At 36.6% G+C, this 16,538-nt stretch overlaps 2 protein-coding genes and 1 long non-coding RNA gene across 4 annotated transcripts in view; 1 reads left to right on the forward strand and 2 right to left on the reverse strand.

The window, feature by feature from the left end:
• The window catches only part of LOC127661406 (ATP-binding cassette sub-family C member 5-like), a 45,252-nt gene extending 40,506 nt beyond the window's left edge, over nucleotides 1-4,746 (reverse strand). The window contains exons 1-2 of one of the 2 annotated variants that reach the window (XM_052152087.1): nucleotides 4,610-4,746; nucleotides 1,241-1,429 (exon numbers count right to left, since the gene is read on the reverse strand). In XM_052152087.1, the coding sequence (XP_052008047.1) occupies nucleotides 1,241-1,360 (120 nt within the window). In that variant the 5' untranslated portion in view covers nucleotides 1,361-1,429; nucleotides 4,610-4,746. Of the gene's footprint in view, nucleotides 1-1,240; nucleotides 1,430-4,330; nucleotides 4,477-4,609 lie in introns of those variants that run through there. The other variant, XM_052152086.1, reaches the window with a different exon arrangement.
• Nucleotides 1-16,538, forward strand: part of LOC127661424 (uncharacterized) — a 359,800-nt gene that overhangs the window by 109,535 nt on the left and 233,727 nt on the right. The window lies entirely within an intron of this gene.
• On the reverse strand, nucleotides 5,739-16,067 carry LOC127661422 (60S ribosomal protein L35a). Its single transcript, XM_052152124.1, has 5 exons — nucleotides 15,991-16,067; nucleotides 15,541-15,579; nucleotides 15,228-15,380; nucleotides 8,447-8,591; nucleotides 5,739-5,802 (listed from the first exon to the last, which is right to left on the reverse strand). The coding sequence occupies exons 2-5, from the start codon at nucleotides 15,549-15,551 to the stop codon at nucleotides 5,779-5,781; spliced, it is 333 nt and encodes a 110-aa protein (XP_052008084.1). The 5' UTR covers nucleotides 15,552-15,579; nucleotides 15,991-16,067; the 3' UTR covers nucleotides 5,739-5,778.

A 16,538-nucleotide genomic window follows, 5' to 3' on the forward strand; every position in this document is an offset into this window, starting at 1 on the left:
TTACAGAAATACTCAAACCAGCCCATCTGGCACCAACAATCATCCATACGATTATTTAATCAGCCAATCATGTGGCAGCAGTCCAGTGCATAAAATCATGCAGATATGGGTCAGGAGCTTCAGTTAATTTTCATATCAACCATCAGAATGTGGAAAAAATGTGATCTCAGTGATTTGGACCATGGCATGATTGTTGGTGCCTACATAATATTAGGCAGGTTGTTTTAATGTTGTGGCTGATCGGTGTATGTGAAGTGGGGCCTCTAATCATTTACTCACCCTTTTGTAGTTTCAATCTCATATGACTTCTTTCTTCTGCAGAACACAAAGGTATTTTAATAGCGATATGTTGTCATTTTTTCCATACAAGTGAATGGTGCCCACTTTTTTAAGCTTCAAAAAGGGCATAAAGTCAAACTCAAGTGGTTTAATCCATGTCTTCTGAAGCGATCCAATCAATTTTGGGGTAAGGACAGACCAAAACGTAACACCTTTTTCACTGTACATCTTGCCATTGCAGTCTCTAGGTCTGATAATGATTTCAGATTGATTACACTACTAGTGTTCTGGACGCATGTGCAGAGTGCTAGATGGCGCTAGGAAGTGTAATCGAGCTGAAATCTGTCAATATTTAAAGTGAAAAATCTGTTGTGAAAAAAATAAAATGGATTAGATCACTTCAGAACACATGGATTAAACCACTGGAGTCCTATGGATTACTTTTATGCTGCCTTTATGTGCTTTATGTATAGACAAACTGACATCATATCTCCATTAAAATATCTTTGTTTGTGTTCCACGGAAGAAAGAAAGTCATACGAGTTTGAGACGACATAAGGGTAAGTAAATAATGATAGGGTGAACTATCCCTTTAAGTGGGTTATATTGGTTGAATGGTTGTACTGTGTGTATTACGCAAGGATGTAACCAAATATTCAAGACTGGGAGGGCCAAATGTAAACATTTAGAATGAGTTATTGAAAAACCCATATTGATTGACCACTTTGTGTCATGTGTTCTCCTCAATGTCGATGGTGGAAATGGCCTGGGTATTGATAATGTTTTGGAACAAATATCTATTGTTATAATATGTGTATGTTACTCTCTGGTGGTTGTCTGTATTTGTTTTGTAGAAGTTGATACCAAGATTAATTTCCCTGTAAAGGTACTATTAAAGTATATTTTAATTCTAACATTTGATTTCCTATCAAAAATCTGACAATGCTCAGAAATGACTTACCTGGACTTTAGATAGTTTGTTCTGGTCTCCCTCAGTCACAGGTAAGTTCTCTCTGGACGGTACGGCCCTGTACGCAGAACCAGATGCCAGACAGTCCTTTCCCAAATCATGTCCTTTCATCTTCTTTTACCAACATAGGAGCGCTTTTGTTGCTTCAATTCTGAGCTTTATGTGTCTAAGTCGTTCAATCTGAAGAGATGAGAGCAAGGATGGGTTACTAACCTGAATGGAAATGTTATTCATATTTTGTGAGCACACAATATGCGTGAATCCCCTTTTATCCTATTTAAACCTGCCTTTGAAGACTGAGAAAATGTTATTATTGTATTTGTAGGTAAATGGTTAACTATTCTTTTGACATTCTGAATGCATATTCAGTATCAATTCTGTTGAATGTTATCTAATTTTGTGAGCAGTGCTCCTCCAGAAATTATGTCATCAGGATAGCAACACTATTAATACCATGGCTAGGTTTCAACACATAGTGAGACAGCATTTCTGGCCATCACCTCAAAATGCACATATATATTGCATTATGAAAATGAAGGCTATCTTTAAGCTACCTTTAAGGATTGTTTGAATTGTGGCATTTCCCCTAAAATGTTAATTACTGTAATGCAGTGTTGTAGTACTCTAGACATATTTGGTCTTGGTCTTGTCATGGACTCTGGAGCATTTGGACTCCATCTGGACTCAGACTAGAACAAGTGTGGACTCAGACTTCACTCCAAGACCAGTAGAGCCCCTTCAAAAACTATACCATGAGCACTTCAACTTATCTGACACATTTCTCTGACTGACAATATCAGCAATTGTGACATGTGTCCCGTGTTTATGCCGGCTGTGTAGAATCAGGACTAGTGATGCCCGATTCACAAATGAATCATTCTTTGAATTGGCCAAACAGGTTAGCAAAAAATTGCAACTCAAGTTTTATTCATTCGGACTGCTATCTCACCAAATCATTTGCAGCGGTTCCTAACTCTGTAAAACAGTATCGAAAGCGAAGAAAATGGAGAACAAACCAATCACTGGATGAAGTGGATATTGACCTACAATCATTTGCAACAAAAGGCAACTTTTTTGAGAAGTAACTGAGAAACTTCAACTGGTGCTGTGTCACTTGAATAAGGGGCTGTTCACACCAAACATGTTTTTGCATCCATGCATACTGTTATTCAGTTATTTTTCTATGCAAACCTGTGCTAAACGGATGTTTTTGACCGTTGTGCCACGTATTGCTGTGTTTCCGGTGTCTCACTCAGGAGCGCCACTAGGGTTGCAACGGTATGAGATTTTCACGGTATCATAACAGTCTCAGAAAGTATCATGGTTTCACGATATTTCACAATTACTATTATCAGTTACAATGACTCTTAAAGGAGTGAAAACAGAAGTTTGTTTTTTTTGATTGAGCAAACATTTTATTATAGATGAAATTTGAACATAATCTGTATTTAATGTATCCTAGGTCACATTTCCTTTTATGTTGCATAGTTTTGTTCATAGTTTTCCAGTACAAGGACATGCATTAAGTGACATTATTATTGTTGTTGATGTCAACAACAAAATCTACAGGAGGTTTTCTCTCCCCATTTTAAAAATTGAAGAGCATATTTATGTACATGTAGCTAGTCTGGAAAAATAGTAATAATAATAATAACAATGATAGTATTATGACAAAATAAACACTAGCTGAAACACATCTTGAAAAATGCCACTATTTATATAAAATGAGGTCTAATAGATTCTACCTTTAGATTATTTCAAATGAAACTATAACATTTTGACAAAATTTGGTCAGTTACCTTTCCTCAAGTAAAATCGTGAAACAATTTTGTAAAGGTGATGATGTGTAATTATTGTATTTTTTGGCACATAGCACAGTGTTGCTCTTTTCCTCCTCAGTGTTGTCAGGGCTGCTACTGTTTGTGAGGTTCGACTTGACCCTCCATAACGCTTTAAACTAGAAAAGTCACACTAGAATTGAAATTGGTCCCATTGGTTTTAAGGTCTGTGCAATATCGAGGGAAGCCCGGTAGTTGCACGCGCGCGCCAGAGAGAAGAGCATATCGTGATCGCGAGCTAGTTCCGTTACACTCAACAGTCAATATTAGTTTAAACTATATACATTCAACACATGCAGTAAGAGTCCTGTCTCAGACACAGCCTCTTCTGGTCTCGACTACAACACTGACCGCAATGTGTCTAGACTCTAGGTTTTACAATTATCAAAGGTGATTCTCATTAGATTCTCACTATATAATAGAATCTAATGTTATTATATAAACAAATTGTAGGCTAATACAACGTTTTAAGTTGAAATATTGCACACAAAAAAATCACAGTGTTCCAAAAATAGAAATTGTCTTTAAGAAAATTAATATTTCCTAATTATTTCTTTATATTTTGAGTTCTTGACTTTGTTATATTCACCTGTCTATGATCGCCAAAAATGCTGCTCGCGCCTACGATGCTACCTTGGTAGGTTGCTCACTAGGTTTCTGAGCCACAGCCATACAAAAAACTATTTTCGATCAGTTTTGAGTTTAATAAAAGTATATAATCGCATGATGGTTATACACTATTTATATACAGAAACTACACATTTATCCGGTGAATATTCCGGTGAGTATCCACAATAGATAAACTTTAATTCGTTATGTTGATTATTCGAGTGTCAGAAAAGAACAAACAGTTCCAGGACAGATACTGCTGGAAAACAATAAACCACACGGGCTTCACTAATTAACATCTTCAGCCTCTTTCTGATAAAAAAAAAAAAAAAAAAAAAACAAGCATGGGAAATTGTAAATATATCTTCTAACATGGCCCACTCTGATAATTTTTCTTAGAGGTTTAGGTTAGGATAGAAAAGCTGCTCTTTTATTACGGCAAATCCGCACACCTAAAAAAAAAAATCCCCTTTTTATGCTCTACGTTTGTTGGAGAATTCGTTCCACATATTCTATAACCATCTACAACACTTAGTAAAGGTAAACAATAGCAGTGGCATACGTTTAACGCGTTAAAATGTGTCTAAAGGGAGCGCATCATCATAACTGAACAGAGACAATAGATGTCACTTACATCAGGATATGACAATGCGCTGAACGATGTCCATTACAGCAGCACAACATTCTCATCCAAACTGCGTATTAATTCATTGTTTACATTTTTATGACGTGGATAAACTCGAATGTTTGCCAGGACATGTCTAACGGAGTCAAAATACATCACCGACAAAAAAAAAAAAATCTTTAAAAAGGGATTCAGATTTACAGGTATGTGACATGCAAGGCCTACTAAACGATAAATCCTAATCTGACATAGCAAATAAAATATAAAAGTGTCCGTTGCGGCAGGTACCTGTTCTTTCCTCTTGTTATTCTGCGGATCTTCGACAACAGACAGGGCAAAACAACTTCGTTATAAACCATCTATTTGAAGGATTCAGACCGAGTGCGTTGATGGGAAATGTAGTGTAACCGACCGTTTACTGCACGTTCACACTGTGTATTAGAACTATAATACCAAGAATTCATTTCGCAGTAAATGCGTCGAAGCACCCTCAGTGGGCGGAGTTTATTGCTAGACAGAAGGTCGCGCGCATCCTCTGCAGTCAAACGCTAGTATTGCAGTGATAAGCGTGTTGCTCGTCGCGTAGTGGAATTTTACCATTTAGAAAGTAGCGTGATGATGATACTGCACTATGTGTGGAAAACCTCTTAATTTAAGTCCCATCAAAAATTAACTTTAATTCTGCGACACTAATGCCTTATTCCTCAAATCCTTTCTGCACAAAAAAAAAACATTGTTAAATGAGTACAGCATATCGATATCTTTCACATAAATCCAGCATAAATCTATGGACATACAGTTTTTACCAATTATATTTGTATGCAAGTTCATGTTGTAATGTTTGCATCATTTCAGTCTTAACCTCAAGCTTTCCCACACATCTAGTTGGCGCCACTTATATCTAGGACAGCAAACTACTGTAGGGCGCAACATTCCTGCAGTTGAGCTCCAACTGTATTTAAAACACACCTGCACCAGCTTATCAAGACTGGAACTTAACTCTTCAGGAAGGTGGCTCAGGAACCGGGTTCATTCGAAGATTATGTAGATTATGTCTTGTTTCAGGTCAATATTTAATAGTGTTCACCAGAAATCAAATGTACTCAATATTTGATCTTTTATAAAAGCTTTGTTCCTATAACATGTTATAAATCAATACTGAAGCATTAGCAAGAAACCTGTTTAACTTGAAGTCTTTTGAAAAAGTAACCCCAATGGTTTTGTTCAGATTCCAACCTGCCAAGCATTTCTCCAGAACACATTTAGGATCAGACAAAGTGCCAAAGTGTCGATTTAGCTGCAAATGCTTTTACTGGTACTGCAATACATTGGTGGATACAAGTCTTGCAAGACGTTACAATTTCTGCATTATTTCAGAGTGCTTGGAAACATTCACAAGTCATGAAACAAGACCAAATTTTTGGACCAATTTTTTATTGTCTGTACAGAAAAGCACATTACACACGAGATGGGTACAGCATCTGTAAAAGAAAGAAAATTGTTAACACTCATTAAACAAAACCTCAAATGCAACACATGGCTTTAACTGCTGCACTTTATCACAGAAATAATTTACATCACCAATGCACTACGTCTAGGTAAAAAAAGAACAATCACAATTAATCTATACTCAGGAGAAATGGATGCATTATTATGCAAATGGATAATAACGCAACACACATTTGTGGCCAAACACCGTATAACCTGAACAAAAAAATGTGCCAATTCCCTACTAAATGCTTTTGGTGACATGTTTGTTTTGTGTGTGGCTATGGCTCTGGGCAAGTAGTGCTGGTGAGAGAAGTACAAGAACACTGTTCCCAGCCCACGTTGCTTAATTCACATTGTTATTCATAAATTCACTGATTTCAATCACTTGGAATGTAAATCAACAAAGTAATGAATATGCAAAGGTGAAACATTATTTCAAGGTTCTAATATAACCAATAACCCCAACTAAAGCCTTCTTGAGAAAACTAGTAACGCACACTGGGTATTAGGGCTGCACACTAAGTCATTTTTGAGATTATTTAGAAAATATTGCGATTTGAACTGTGATTATGATGGTAATGTTTTCCACATGTTCAACTGCAAAAATGCTACTGATGTTTTCACACTTGAGCCTTCTTAAAAAGAACCAAACTGACCTTTTTTCAGTTCAACCACAAAGTCTTCATCATATTCAAATGTTACCATCCGACATGTACCCGTTTTTGTCCATTTTGTGACATGATCTCAGCCCACTAATCATCATCATCATTAGTTTTTGAAACAGTCAACTTGAATATTAGGGATGCTCCAATCAGGATTTTAACATCCGATACCGATCTCCAATTTTCTTTTCATCTCATCAATTGATGCTGATCATCAAACTTTTATCAGCAGCTCTGTCAAAACTGGTTATATATAAGCTTTCTGCTCAATGTCACTGTTAACTACATTTTCTTGTTGGTAAAACCATAGTTTTTGCTGTAAAAAATAATGTTGGTTGATTGAATAATTCAGTATAGACTAAATATAAATGTTACTTTTTATTCTAGGGCTTAAAACTAGTTGGCTTATACAAACTATTCTTTAATTTAATTATATTTATTCATTATTTTATTATATTTAATTTAGTAATGCATTATAGTATACTAACTAAATATTTAATATAGCTTTATTATATGTACGTTCCTTTTCATTTTGCTGGATGTTGGTAACATTAGTTCCGCTTTCACTTGTTTCCGCGGGGAGTGTTATAAGGGCGACACGCTCTCTCGTGAAATGACAGGAGAATTAAGATAGTTTTCTGGACTCTGCAGGTGTTACTTTTAATGCTGTTTGCTCAGCAATCATTTAATAAAGATGTTTTAATTAAACCCCATCTTGTATTCTGCGATATTATTATGAAACATGTGCCTTGCGGAGACTGAGATGCTGCTACCGCAGATAATAAGAAACGCTTCATGCTGGACACACCAGTTTAGTGTTAATAAAGCATTTAGCGCACGCAAGCAAACGGAACTGAACTCTGAGCACTTCTGTTACTCTAAGCATGAGAGGGAGTTGTGGAGTGCAGAACCATTCTCAAAACACCAACAATGCTCAAACATTATATAGAATTAATTTAATTAAATCACAGCCCATCCAGATTAATAATCGCACACGGTCATATCGCGGTTTAGATTTTATTTCGATTAATTGCGCAGCCCTACTGTGTATCTCAAACAACATCATGATAAAACATGTAGTTAAAAACCTATATGAATTATCTGGAATGCAAAAGGAGATGTCAGGTAGGGCAATTATTCATATTTTAACCTCAATGATGGTTTCTGCCTCTCAAGTTTAACCATCTGCGATATTAATGGGCTAGCAACCAGAAATTATCAGCCATGTTAAGTTGTAAGTCCTTTTTATTTCTAGTGCTTTTCACAACACACATTTCACAACAGCTTTTCAGAAAATTATGCTATAACAAAATTACTTCATTTTGGTCAAAAGGAATAATTTGATAGTTTGTCGTTTTAACAACTTGTTCAAAATTAGCCATTTAATTAAAAAACATTAACTGATATTCAAGCAGTGGAAAACAGTGATTTTTTTTGTCCAAATTTTGCAGCCATGTAATAATTCTCTATAATGACAGAATAATGGTGCATCAAACTGAGCAAAATGAGTGATTATTTTCACCATTATCATGCAGCTCTATTGTTAGGCATAATGAAAGCCTCAGTTACCCTTCACTTTCGTAGCATCTTCCTTCCATGCAATGAAAGTTAATGGTGTCAAAGAGGAACATAGTACTTAACATCTCTTGTTGTGTTCCTCTTAAGATAGGACCCACATGCATTAGTAAATAACTATCCCTACGAATTGAGCAACATGGGCTGGGCACAGTGTTCTTGTTGTAGCTCTCTCACCAGCATTAATTGCCCAGAGCCATAGCCAAAAAAAAATTAAACTGCCATAACATAAGTAACTATCTCTTCAATTTATTTCTCCCTAATTTTATAAAATATCTTATGGCATATCGGAATCATGATTACAGAAATGCAACATTACGATACATACATCCATCCATTTCTTTGAGGGAGAGACACTGATAATTGAAGCCAGAGAGACAAACTTTAAAACACTTACCACACGGATTCTGTGCCCAATAGCCTTTGCGGGAAGGTTACTCCTGAACTTGGCGCGAACCATTCCACTGTTTCCATGGGCCCTTGTGACTTTACCCCAGATGACACGTGTCTTGTTAGGCTTACCACCGGGTGTTGCAGTGTTCCTTAAGAAATGTAAACGATTCACATTAGAAACACTGCCAAAAAACTACGTGAAACAATACATTCTAAGAAACAGTGAATTTTAGGGCTGCGTTCCAATTATATGTCTTGCGGCACAGGACTAAGTTAAATGCAAGAGTTGGTGGTTCATTGATAAGGGTCAAAACATACTCTACAAAAGTATGTGAATGCAGACACACTTTGCAAGAAGCTCGATTTCACATGTCAATGCATTCTGAAATGCACCAGACCTCAATTCATAACCCAGCGCAAGTATTTAGTGGTGTAAAAATACATCGATTCATCATGTGGCATCGATCTATCAAAGAAATTTCAATGCATCGATTATAGAATTTAAGAATCGATTATCATACCTTTATTAATACCCAATGTGACCGTCTCCTATTACACAAACCTTCTCACAACAGACACGGAGCATGCGAGATTAAAGGGAAAGCACACTTGAGTTCACCCAGAGAACCTACATACGATAAAATGGATTGATGGATGTTGCAACGTTTGGTTTTCTGTGCCATCATTCAAAACAGTTTGCATCCATTTGACCAAAGAAAGTTAATTGTTGTTGCCTCTTCCCTGATTAAGATAAATTATTAGGTGGCCAAGCAGCAAAGCTGCTGGAACCCTATTGTAATTGTACTGATTTTCTCTTTCATATTCTTTTTTTTCCTGCCAAGTGTCTGGGCGTCAGAGACTGCAAGTCGTGGAGACACCAAATTTGGCAGGATGATCCCAAATCCCCCCCAATACTCAGGCGCACACCCATCTGAACCGAGGTGGCGCTATAATAAATACTTTTACATTTTGGCTCATATCTCTGCAATCGTAAGGCCTAGAATCAAAATAATACATATGGCCGAAAGAGAAAAGAGGCCAAAAATATGAGCCGATATATATGCCTCCCCGCCCCTCAGTGCTCAGGTTTCACTCTCGATTGATGTAATCATAATCACGGCGCTACCAAGCAAAGGCCGCCACTCCCTATACACATACTACGCAGTCTGCTTGGGGCATTAACTCCCTAGGCGGGTACCATCTTACCCTAGGAGGTAGGGCTGGGCGATAAAACGATCTCGATATGGCATCGCGATAATATTTATTTAGACTACGATGATAAACTTTTGACATGTTTACTCGATATGGATAGACCTAACAGCCTATTACAAAGCAGAAATAAACGGACAGCAGCCAGTCAGAACGCAGATTTTGGCTTGTGCGTCTAAGTACACGCCCATTTGCTAGCAGAGCACTGTTTGAGCTACCGGCAGTGAAGAAAGTGAATGTAAAGAAAAAAATGAGAGGAAACGACGAAAGCGACGGTGAAAGTGAACTCGAACTATCTTCCAAAGCTGAGGAAATTGTTGACAAAAAAAGGTAACAAGACGTTTATTATATGGAAGTGGTTTGGATATCTGAAAAGCGACGATGCGCAAATAAAGGTCTGCAAAATATGCCGTCGGTCGGTGATAACCAAGACGGGAAACACAACAAACCTTTTCGGACACCTGAAAAGGTACCATCCCAGCGACCACACCGACAGTATTAAAATGCGGGCCCATGTTAATGTTACTCCGTCCACAAGTTTTGCCCAACATGCTAACGTTAGTTAACGCCAGATGCTGTGGACAGACTAGTCTTTCTGGCAAAAAACCTATAATAGGGTAATTAGGGTTACATATGGTGAGCACTACCTAAAAGGTGTAGCATAGTGACTGGTTTACAATGTTTACATTTTGCACTTTTTACTCAGATTTCTACCTCTAAAACATTTAAGATATTTAAAACCAGTACACAATTAATATTTTATTTATCTGACAGTTAAGTACTTAAATCTGCCAGGGACTTTGTGGTTTACTTGTTTACATTTGTTGTCTTGGTTGTACCGCTACAAATATTTTGAAATGTTTGCTGCCCTGCCAAAGAAATTTGATGTGATAGTACTGTAGTCACAGCTTTTAGTTTTATATTTTATAATAAGTTACAAGGCAAGCTAACTTACATTGTTTTGTCAAGGCAGATAAAGCATGTTTGCTAAAAGTAAAATGTTAACATTTAGATTTAAAGTTTATCAATATTCTTTTATAACAAAATATATTCTCAACCAATCCATGTTTGCACAGTTAAATGTTTGCATTGTTATTTATTTATGTTAATAAACTATATAGTTCAACAAATATTGAACCTTCTGGTTTCTTCAGGCATCATTGTCAGTATACTTTTCAAACGGGCAGCATTATTAAATTACATATTGTAACAAATATCGATCAATATGGAAAAAAATATTGTGATAATATATTTTGCCATATCGCCCAGCCCTACTAGGAGGGCACCATAAAGTCCACCGGGTGCCCCTTCCTTGCACGTTATACATTACCAGGGCTTAAAGTGTAAAAAATTGCTGAGCCTGAACTTTTTTTTGGGGGGGGGGGGTTGTTTTGCAGACACAGACTTATCTTCAAATGGAACCATTTATTTTTAAGTATTACGGCTGTATCTTAATGGCATCTTTTTATTAATGAAGGCCAGTATCACTGATATTTTATTTAGTATACTAAATTTTAGGGTTATAAAATAGTCCGCAATGCATAAATTATAAATTAAATTCGATTAATCCTTATTAAAGCTACAAGCGTTCTTTAGTCAAAGAGTAGTTAGTAGTTTTCTCTGTTCCCTTTGTTCTTTGGTTAACTTTACTGACAGACAGAATTAGTGGCTACTGTCACTTTAAGATCTACAGCTGGTGACAGGAACTCACGCGTCTCATTCTCTCACTACTCTTTACTTCCATTTAAGATTTTATTTAACTCATTTAAAGTTAATAATGATTGATTCTTGTGAGGATACTCGACAAAACGGACATTTTGGCATAAATGTGTGTGTTATTGTTCGTTCAAGCGCGAAAGAGAATTCGATACTGGTTCGCGACTTTTTGTGCCTCGTGTGTGTGTGTGTGTGTGTGTGAGAGGAGGACATTTACTGAAGTGCGTTCTCTTTTGTCTTGTCGCACATTAATGGTTTAAAGCATTTGGTGGACAAACTAATAACTAATAAGAGCTAAAGAATGACAAAGAACGGATGCAGCGTTAATTGTGTTAAATATTTTAAAACATTAAAGCTGGACAAAAAAAAAAAAGAAAATCGCATACATTAACGTTGACAGCACTAAAGGTGCGTACACACTGCAACGTTACTTGTCATACATTGCTGACAGAAAATAAAACGGTTTAAAGTGGACTCGTTTTCATGGTAGGCCTACACATAATGTTTTTTATAGTAAGCTACACAGAATGTTCTACATTAAATATTTAACTAACAGTCTGAAGTTACCTAGCAGCAGTGTATGTTAATGTTAGCTCAGTCAACGTAAGGCTAACATCAAAAGGTGTAGACAGAAAATATGATTATGCTGACCTGAGCTAATTTACGAAATCAACCAACTCACATCCTTTCTTTCTTTTCATCCATGATGACATTAAGTCACCTAATGTTGTTTCTGGAGTTCTGCGCTCCATGCTTTCACCGACGACGCTAACGTGAGGTATGGATCTCAATCACACTGTTGCCAGGACCCGCCCTGCTCTGCTTCTGATAGGCTTGTGACGTTAGTTAGAGCTGCGCTCCTCTTATATGATTGGTAGGTGAAATCAATTGACTCGAAAATATTAAACCGCATTCAAGTTCCCAGTTTCAAATGCAGCCGCGCGGTATGCGCGCTCATAATGGAAGTGGCGCACTCGTTTTTTCCAAGCGCGTCCGCGCCGAAAGTGCGTCCGACTGTAATTTGCAGCCCGATTAATAAATTTTGCCTGCGCCGGAGGCCAGACCTGCCCTCAAGCCGGAAATCCGGCCCCCGGCCGGAATACTTTAAGCCCTGCATTACTCAAGGACCAGAAAGCAGTTGCGGAACACAAACGATCGCGTCACGCTCATATTATGCGAACGCGACAATCCTCTTGACTAGATCGCTTTCCAATGCTTGTGCGGACTTCACACAGGTATATATCTGCCCCAAGCACCAGTACAGAGAGAAGTTTATTTCAAATAAACTTATTTCATGCACTTTCTCCTTCACTGCCCAAAATTTAAAATACAAGGGACATTTATATGGATAAATTAACACACAGCATAAACAAATTTATAACCATGACAGAACAAGAAAAAAGTAACATAATACTTGGAGAGGGACACACAGCAGCACTGGCTGCAAGATACATTTTAACATGTCACAGCCTGAGACAGTGTGTGAATCTGTGTTATGTGTTTTACCCCCGTGTGTCACCCCAATGTTCACCACAGTGACCCTCAGTGTATATATTCATTTATGTGTAAGCATATGTCAGTTCTCTTCAGTTATTTAAACACTGTGGTCTTCAGCAGTTCTGAACCTGTTATGTATTTATTTTTATAATTCATTTTTATATTTGTTAAATTAAATGTAATTATAGATAAAGATGTAGTTCTGCTTTTTTACGCAACCTCTGCTTTGGCAATATTGTATTGTTTACATTCATGCCAATAAAGCCCCATTGAATTTAATTGAGAGAGAGACAGAGACTATTCAGTGCAGCATCTCATGTTCTTGATGAGAAGAGGAACCGTCTCTCCTGCCAGAAAGCTGAGCAACTTTTGTTCTTGAAGAGAAACCTGCCACTTTTACTTAAATAGAAAACAGTCCAATTTGCTGTGTTTAGCAATTACATTAAAATATCTATAGCCCTGTAAAACTTAATTTCAGTCTATAATTTCTTTACGCAATTTAGATTTTTTTGGAAAAACCTACTTTTTCAAACTCCTCCTAGACCGTTAGTCTATCGGCATGCAATTTGGTATACATCATCTACAGACCCTCCTGACAAAAAGTTATCAAAATAATTAAAATACGTGAAATCATTCCAAAGATATTATCAATAAAAGTCTTTCAGTTTAATGCAATTTGAGTAATTGATCAATATCTACTCAACATAAACTCCAAAATTAACCATACTCTGTAAACAGTCAACAGGATGTTTAGAAGACATCAGCAAAATGTTGTACAATTTCACCCCTAGGGGACACTACAACTAAAACAAAAGTCATAACTTTGTAGCCATTTGAGCAACAAAGTTCAAATTAAATATGTATCTTCGTTGACTTAAATGCGAACATATTCGTAAAAATTAGATTCGACAAATAAAAAATGGCTGCCAACGGCCAATCAAATTTAAGCACCTTATAACTCGCTTTGGGAATGGCTGAGGGTTATGGAATTATACACAAGCAGGGTGTCAACACAAAGTTGCATATAAAAGTGGCAAACGGCCACAGTGGCAGTATAATTAGCTAATTCATGCTATTGCTCATAACTCTAGAACCGTATAGGCTCCAATACAAAATTGTAGCTTCTCTGAATCCACCAGTGCCCCCAATGATATGGCAGGTCTGCATTAGGTCAACTCAGTTCACAATTTCAACTTTCACATCCACCCCAGCCCATTTACATTTGCAAAGGAGTTAAAAGCACCGTCCTCACTTGAGGAACCAGCCAGACAGAGGACGAACGAGAGGGATAAAAACCTATTTTGTGTTGCTATCGATTTGCAATCTCTTGAAATGATTGGCATTCTGCATTTGTCAATCATCCCCACTTGATTGTTGGTGGAATGAACCCAGCGCTATGATTGGTCGAACTCTTCTTTTGCTTTTCGGCAGGCTAGTTGCTGTTAGACTTGAGTTCTGCACATGAACAATTTAACAAAAAGGCATCACCAGCTTTTTGCATAGTTTAGAGTGACAGATCGTACCAGCTTACTTTGATATCAAATTGCGTACTTGCTCCGCAAAATGCGTACAGGTTGGCAGGTCTGCATTGGTCATTTGTACACTTGATTTTCAGCATACATATACGTCTGTTATATTTATAAACTTAAAGCGAGAGTTTCTTTTTAAGGAAAGAAAATAAAAGGTATAGGTGTCAACAGTTAGGTTCAGTGATTTGTTTGGCTTGCATGCTAAATATGCATATAAATAGATACAGATGTATGTTTATATAACTGCACTCTTTGCTTGTCACTCACTCAGAAAACAGAGTTTCTATATTTCTCAAACTGTATCAAAAGTTGAATGCAAGCCAGTAAATGGAAATATGAAAAATAAAGTCTTCTTACCTTACATATATGTAATACTTTTTTCCTGCCATCTTTGCATTTTATGTTTTACTCGTAGGCAATACAACACTTGAACATTGATTATTTAAATTCTAACAAAATAATCTAAATGAATCTAAACACGATTAAATTTTATTTAACGATGCATTGCTATTGCAAGGTAAAGAATCGTAATTGAATCGAATAGTTATCAGAGCAAATCCTTATACCCCTACAAGTGCTTTCGCAGTGCATTCTCAACGTTACGGTCCGCTTCTACAATGAGTTTTCTCTTTCAATTCAACTACTGTCATGGCGGAGCAACAGTTTGAAGATAATATTACTGAACAAGTATGTGGAAGACAATATATTTATAGCAACTTCAATTAACAATGATGCATCCAGTTTAATGGAACAGATGTTTGATGCCTCACAAATGTTGCATGGAGTGACACCTCCATTCATATAGCACCAAAGCCATTCCATGGTATCACTCACTTTTTTGCTTTGTAGACGTAGGCACAACGTTTTCCCAGGTAAAAGTCAACCTCGTCCCGGTTGTAGACTCCCTCTACCTTGAGCAGAGCAGTATGCTCACGCTGGTTCCTCAGACCACGCTTGTAACCAGCGAAGATGGCCTTACTCCACAGCCTAGTGTTCGGAAGAAAAAACAAAACGGTCAATAATCTACGCCAACTATGTAACAGGCAACACTGAAAGATTTAAACCCCTAGATGCACTTGGTTGCATTATCATCATTGAGAACAACATGGCAATTAATTCAACAATTCTGACAGATTTCATGTCTTACCGTCCAGGCATGATGATGCTTTGACCAGGCTAAATCAACCTAGTGACACAAAATAACATTGACCTTTAGTCTTAAGTGCAATAAATTAGCAACATTTTAACGTTTGAGAAAATCAGCATGTTTCTTTCTAATAGCATACAACTGATGTACTTAAAACAACATTGCATGGACCGTCATTTAAATAAACTAAAACAGCGTTTAATAAATCCTACATGAACTATGTTTTGACAACAACTTTCAGAGCAATGAGTACAAATCTGCTTAGCCTATGAGCCAACCCGTTTATCAAATCCACTTAAAATCCAAACCATCTTTGGGCACATAACTGCAAAAATCGGAGGAACGTTACATTTATTGATACTAACATGCATATATGTGGAAATCTCAGAGTAACTTACATTTTTCAAAGCTAAATTTCCACATTTTAAAGTCGAGTTTTGAAACGCTTACCGTAATCTGACACAAAAATGGAGGAAAAGGCCGCGCAGATGGAATGCTGGGAAGATGTTGTCCACGGTGTCTGAAAATCTGCCTAACTAAAATTCAAGTAAGATTTAAAAAACTTAATTATTCAAAAGAAGTAACACAAAGACAGTAGAATGACTTTAAGAATTAAATTTATTAAATTAAAACTATCTCCTAATGATTATCTTATTTTGTTAAGCAAGAGTTACTTTAATGTGACTGTTTTATGTGTCTACACTTACAATTATGTTTTCATTTCTAAATTACTTTTTAATCGTTTATAGTTGGTTGTTATTTACTTTACACGTATTATCGTGTTACTTTGAAAACACAAAACACTTGACTTGTTATAATGGTGAATTTTTTAAATCTTTTTAAATTCATGTTATTGCCCTTTTATTTTTTTTATTTTATTATTGATTTGTTCTTAATTGTCTTTTTATAATTAGTTTGATTGAATACTGATTTTATTGTATATTATATCATCTTAATTGATGTATATTTAGTCTGCCTTTTATTTATTTATTCATAGA

This window comes from Xyrauchen texanus, chromosome 21 (genome assembly GCF_025860055.1).
Source record: "Xyrauchen texanus isolate HMW12.3.18 chromosome 21, RBS_HiC_50CHRs, whole genome shotgun sequence".
Classification (NCBI taxonomy): domain Eukaryota; kingdom Metazoa; phylum Chordata; class Actinopteri; order Cypriniformes; family Catostomidae; genus Xyrauchen; species Xyrauchen texanus.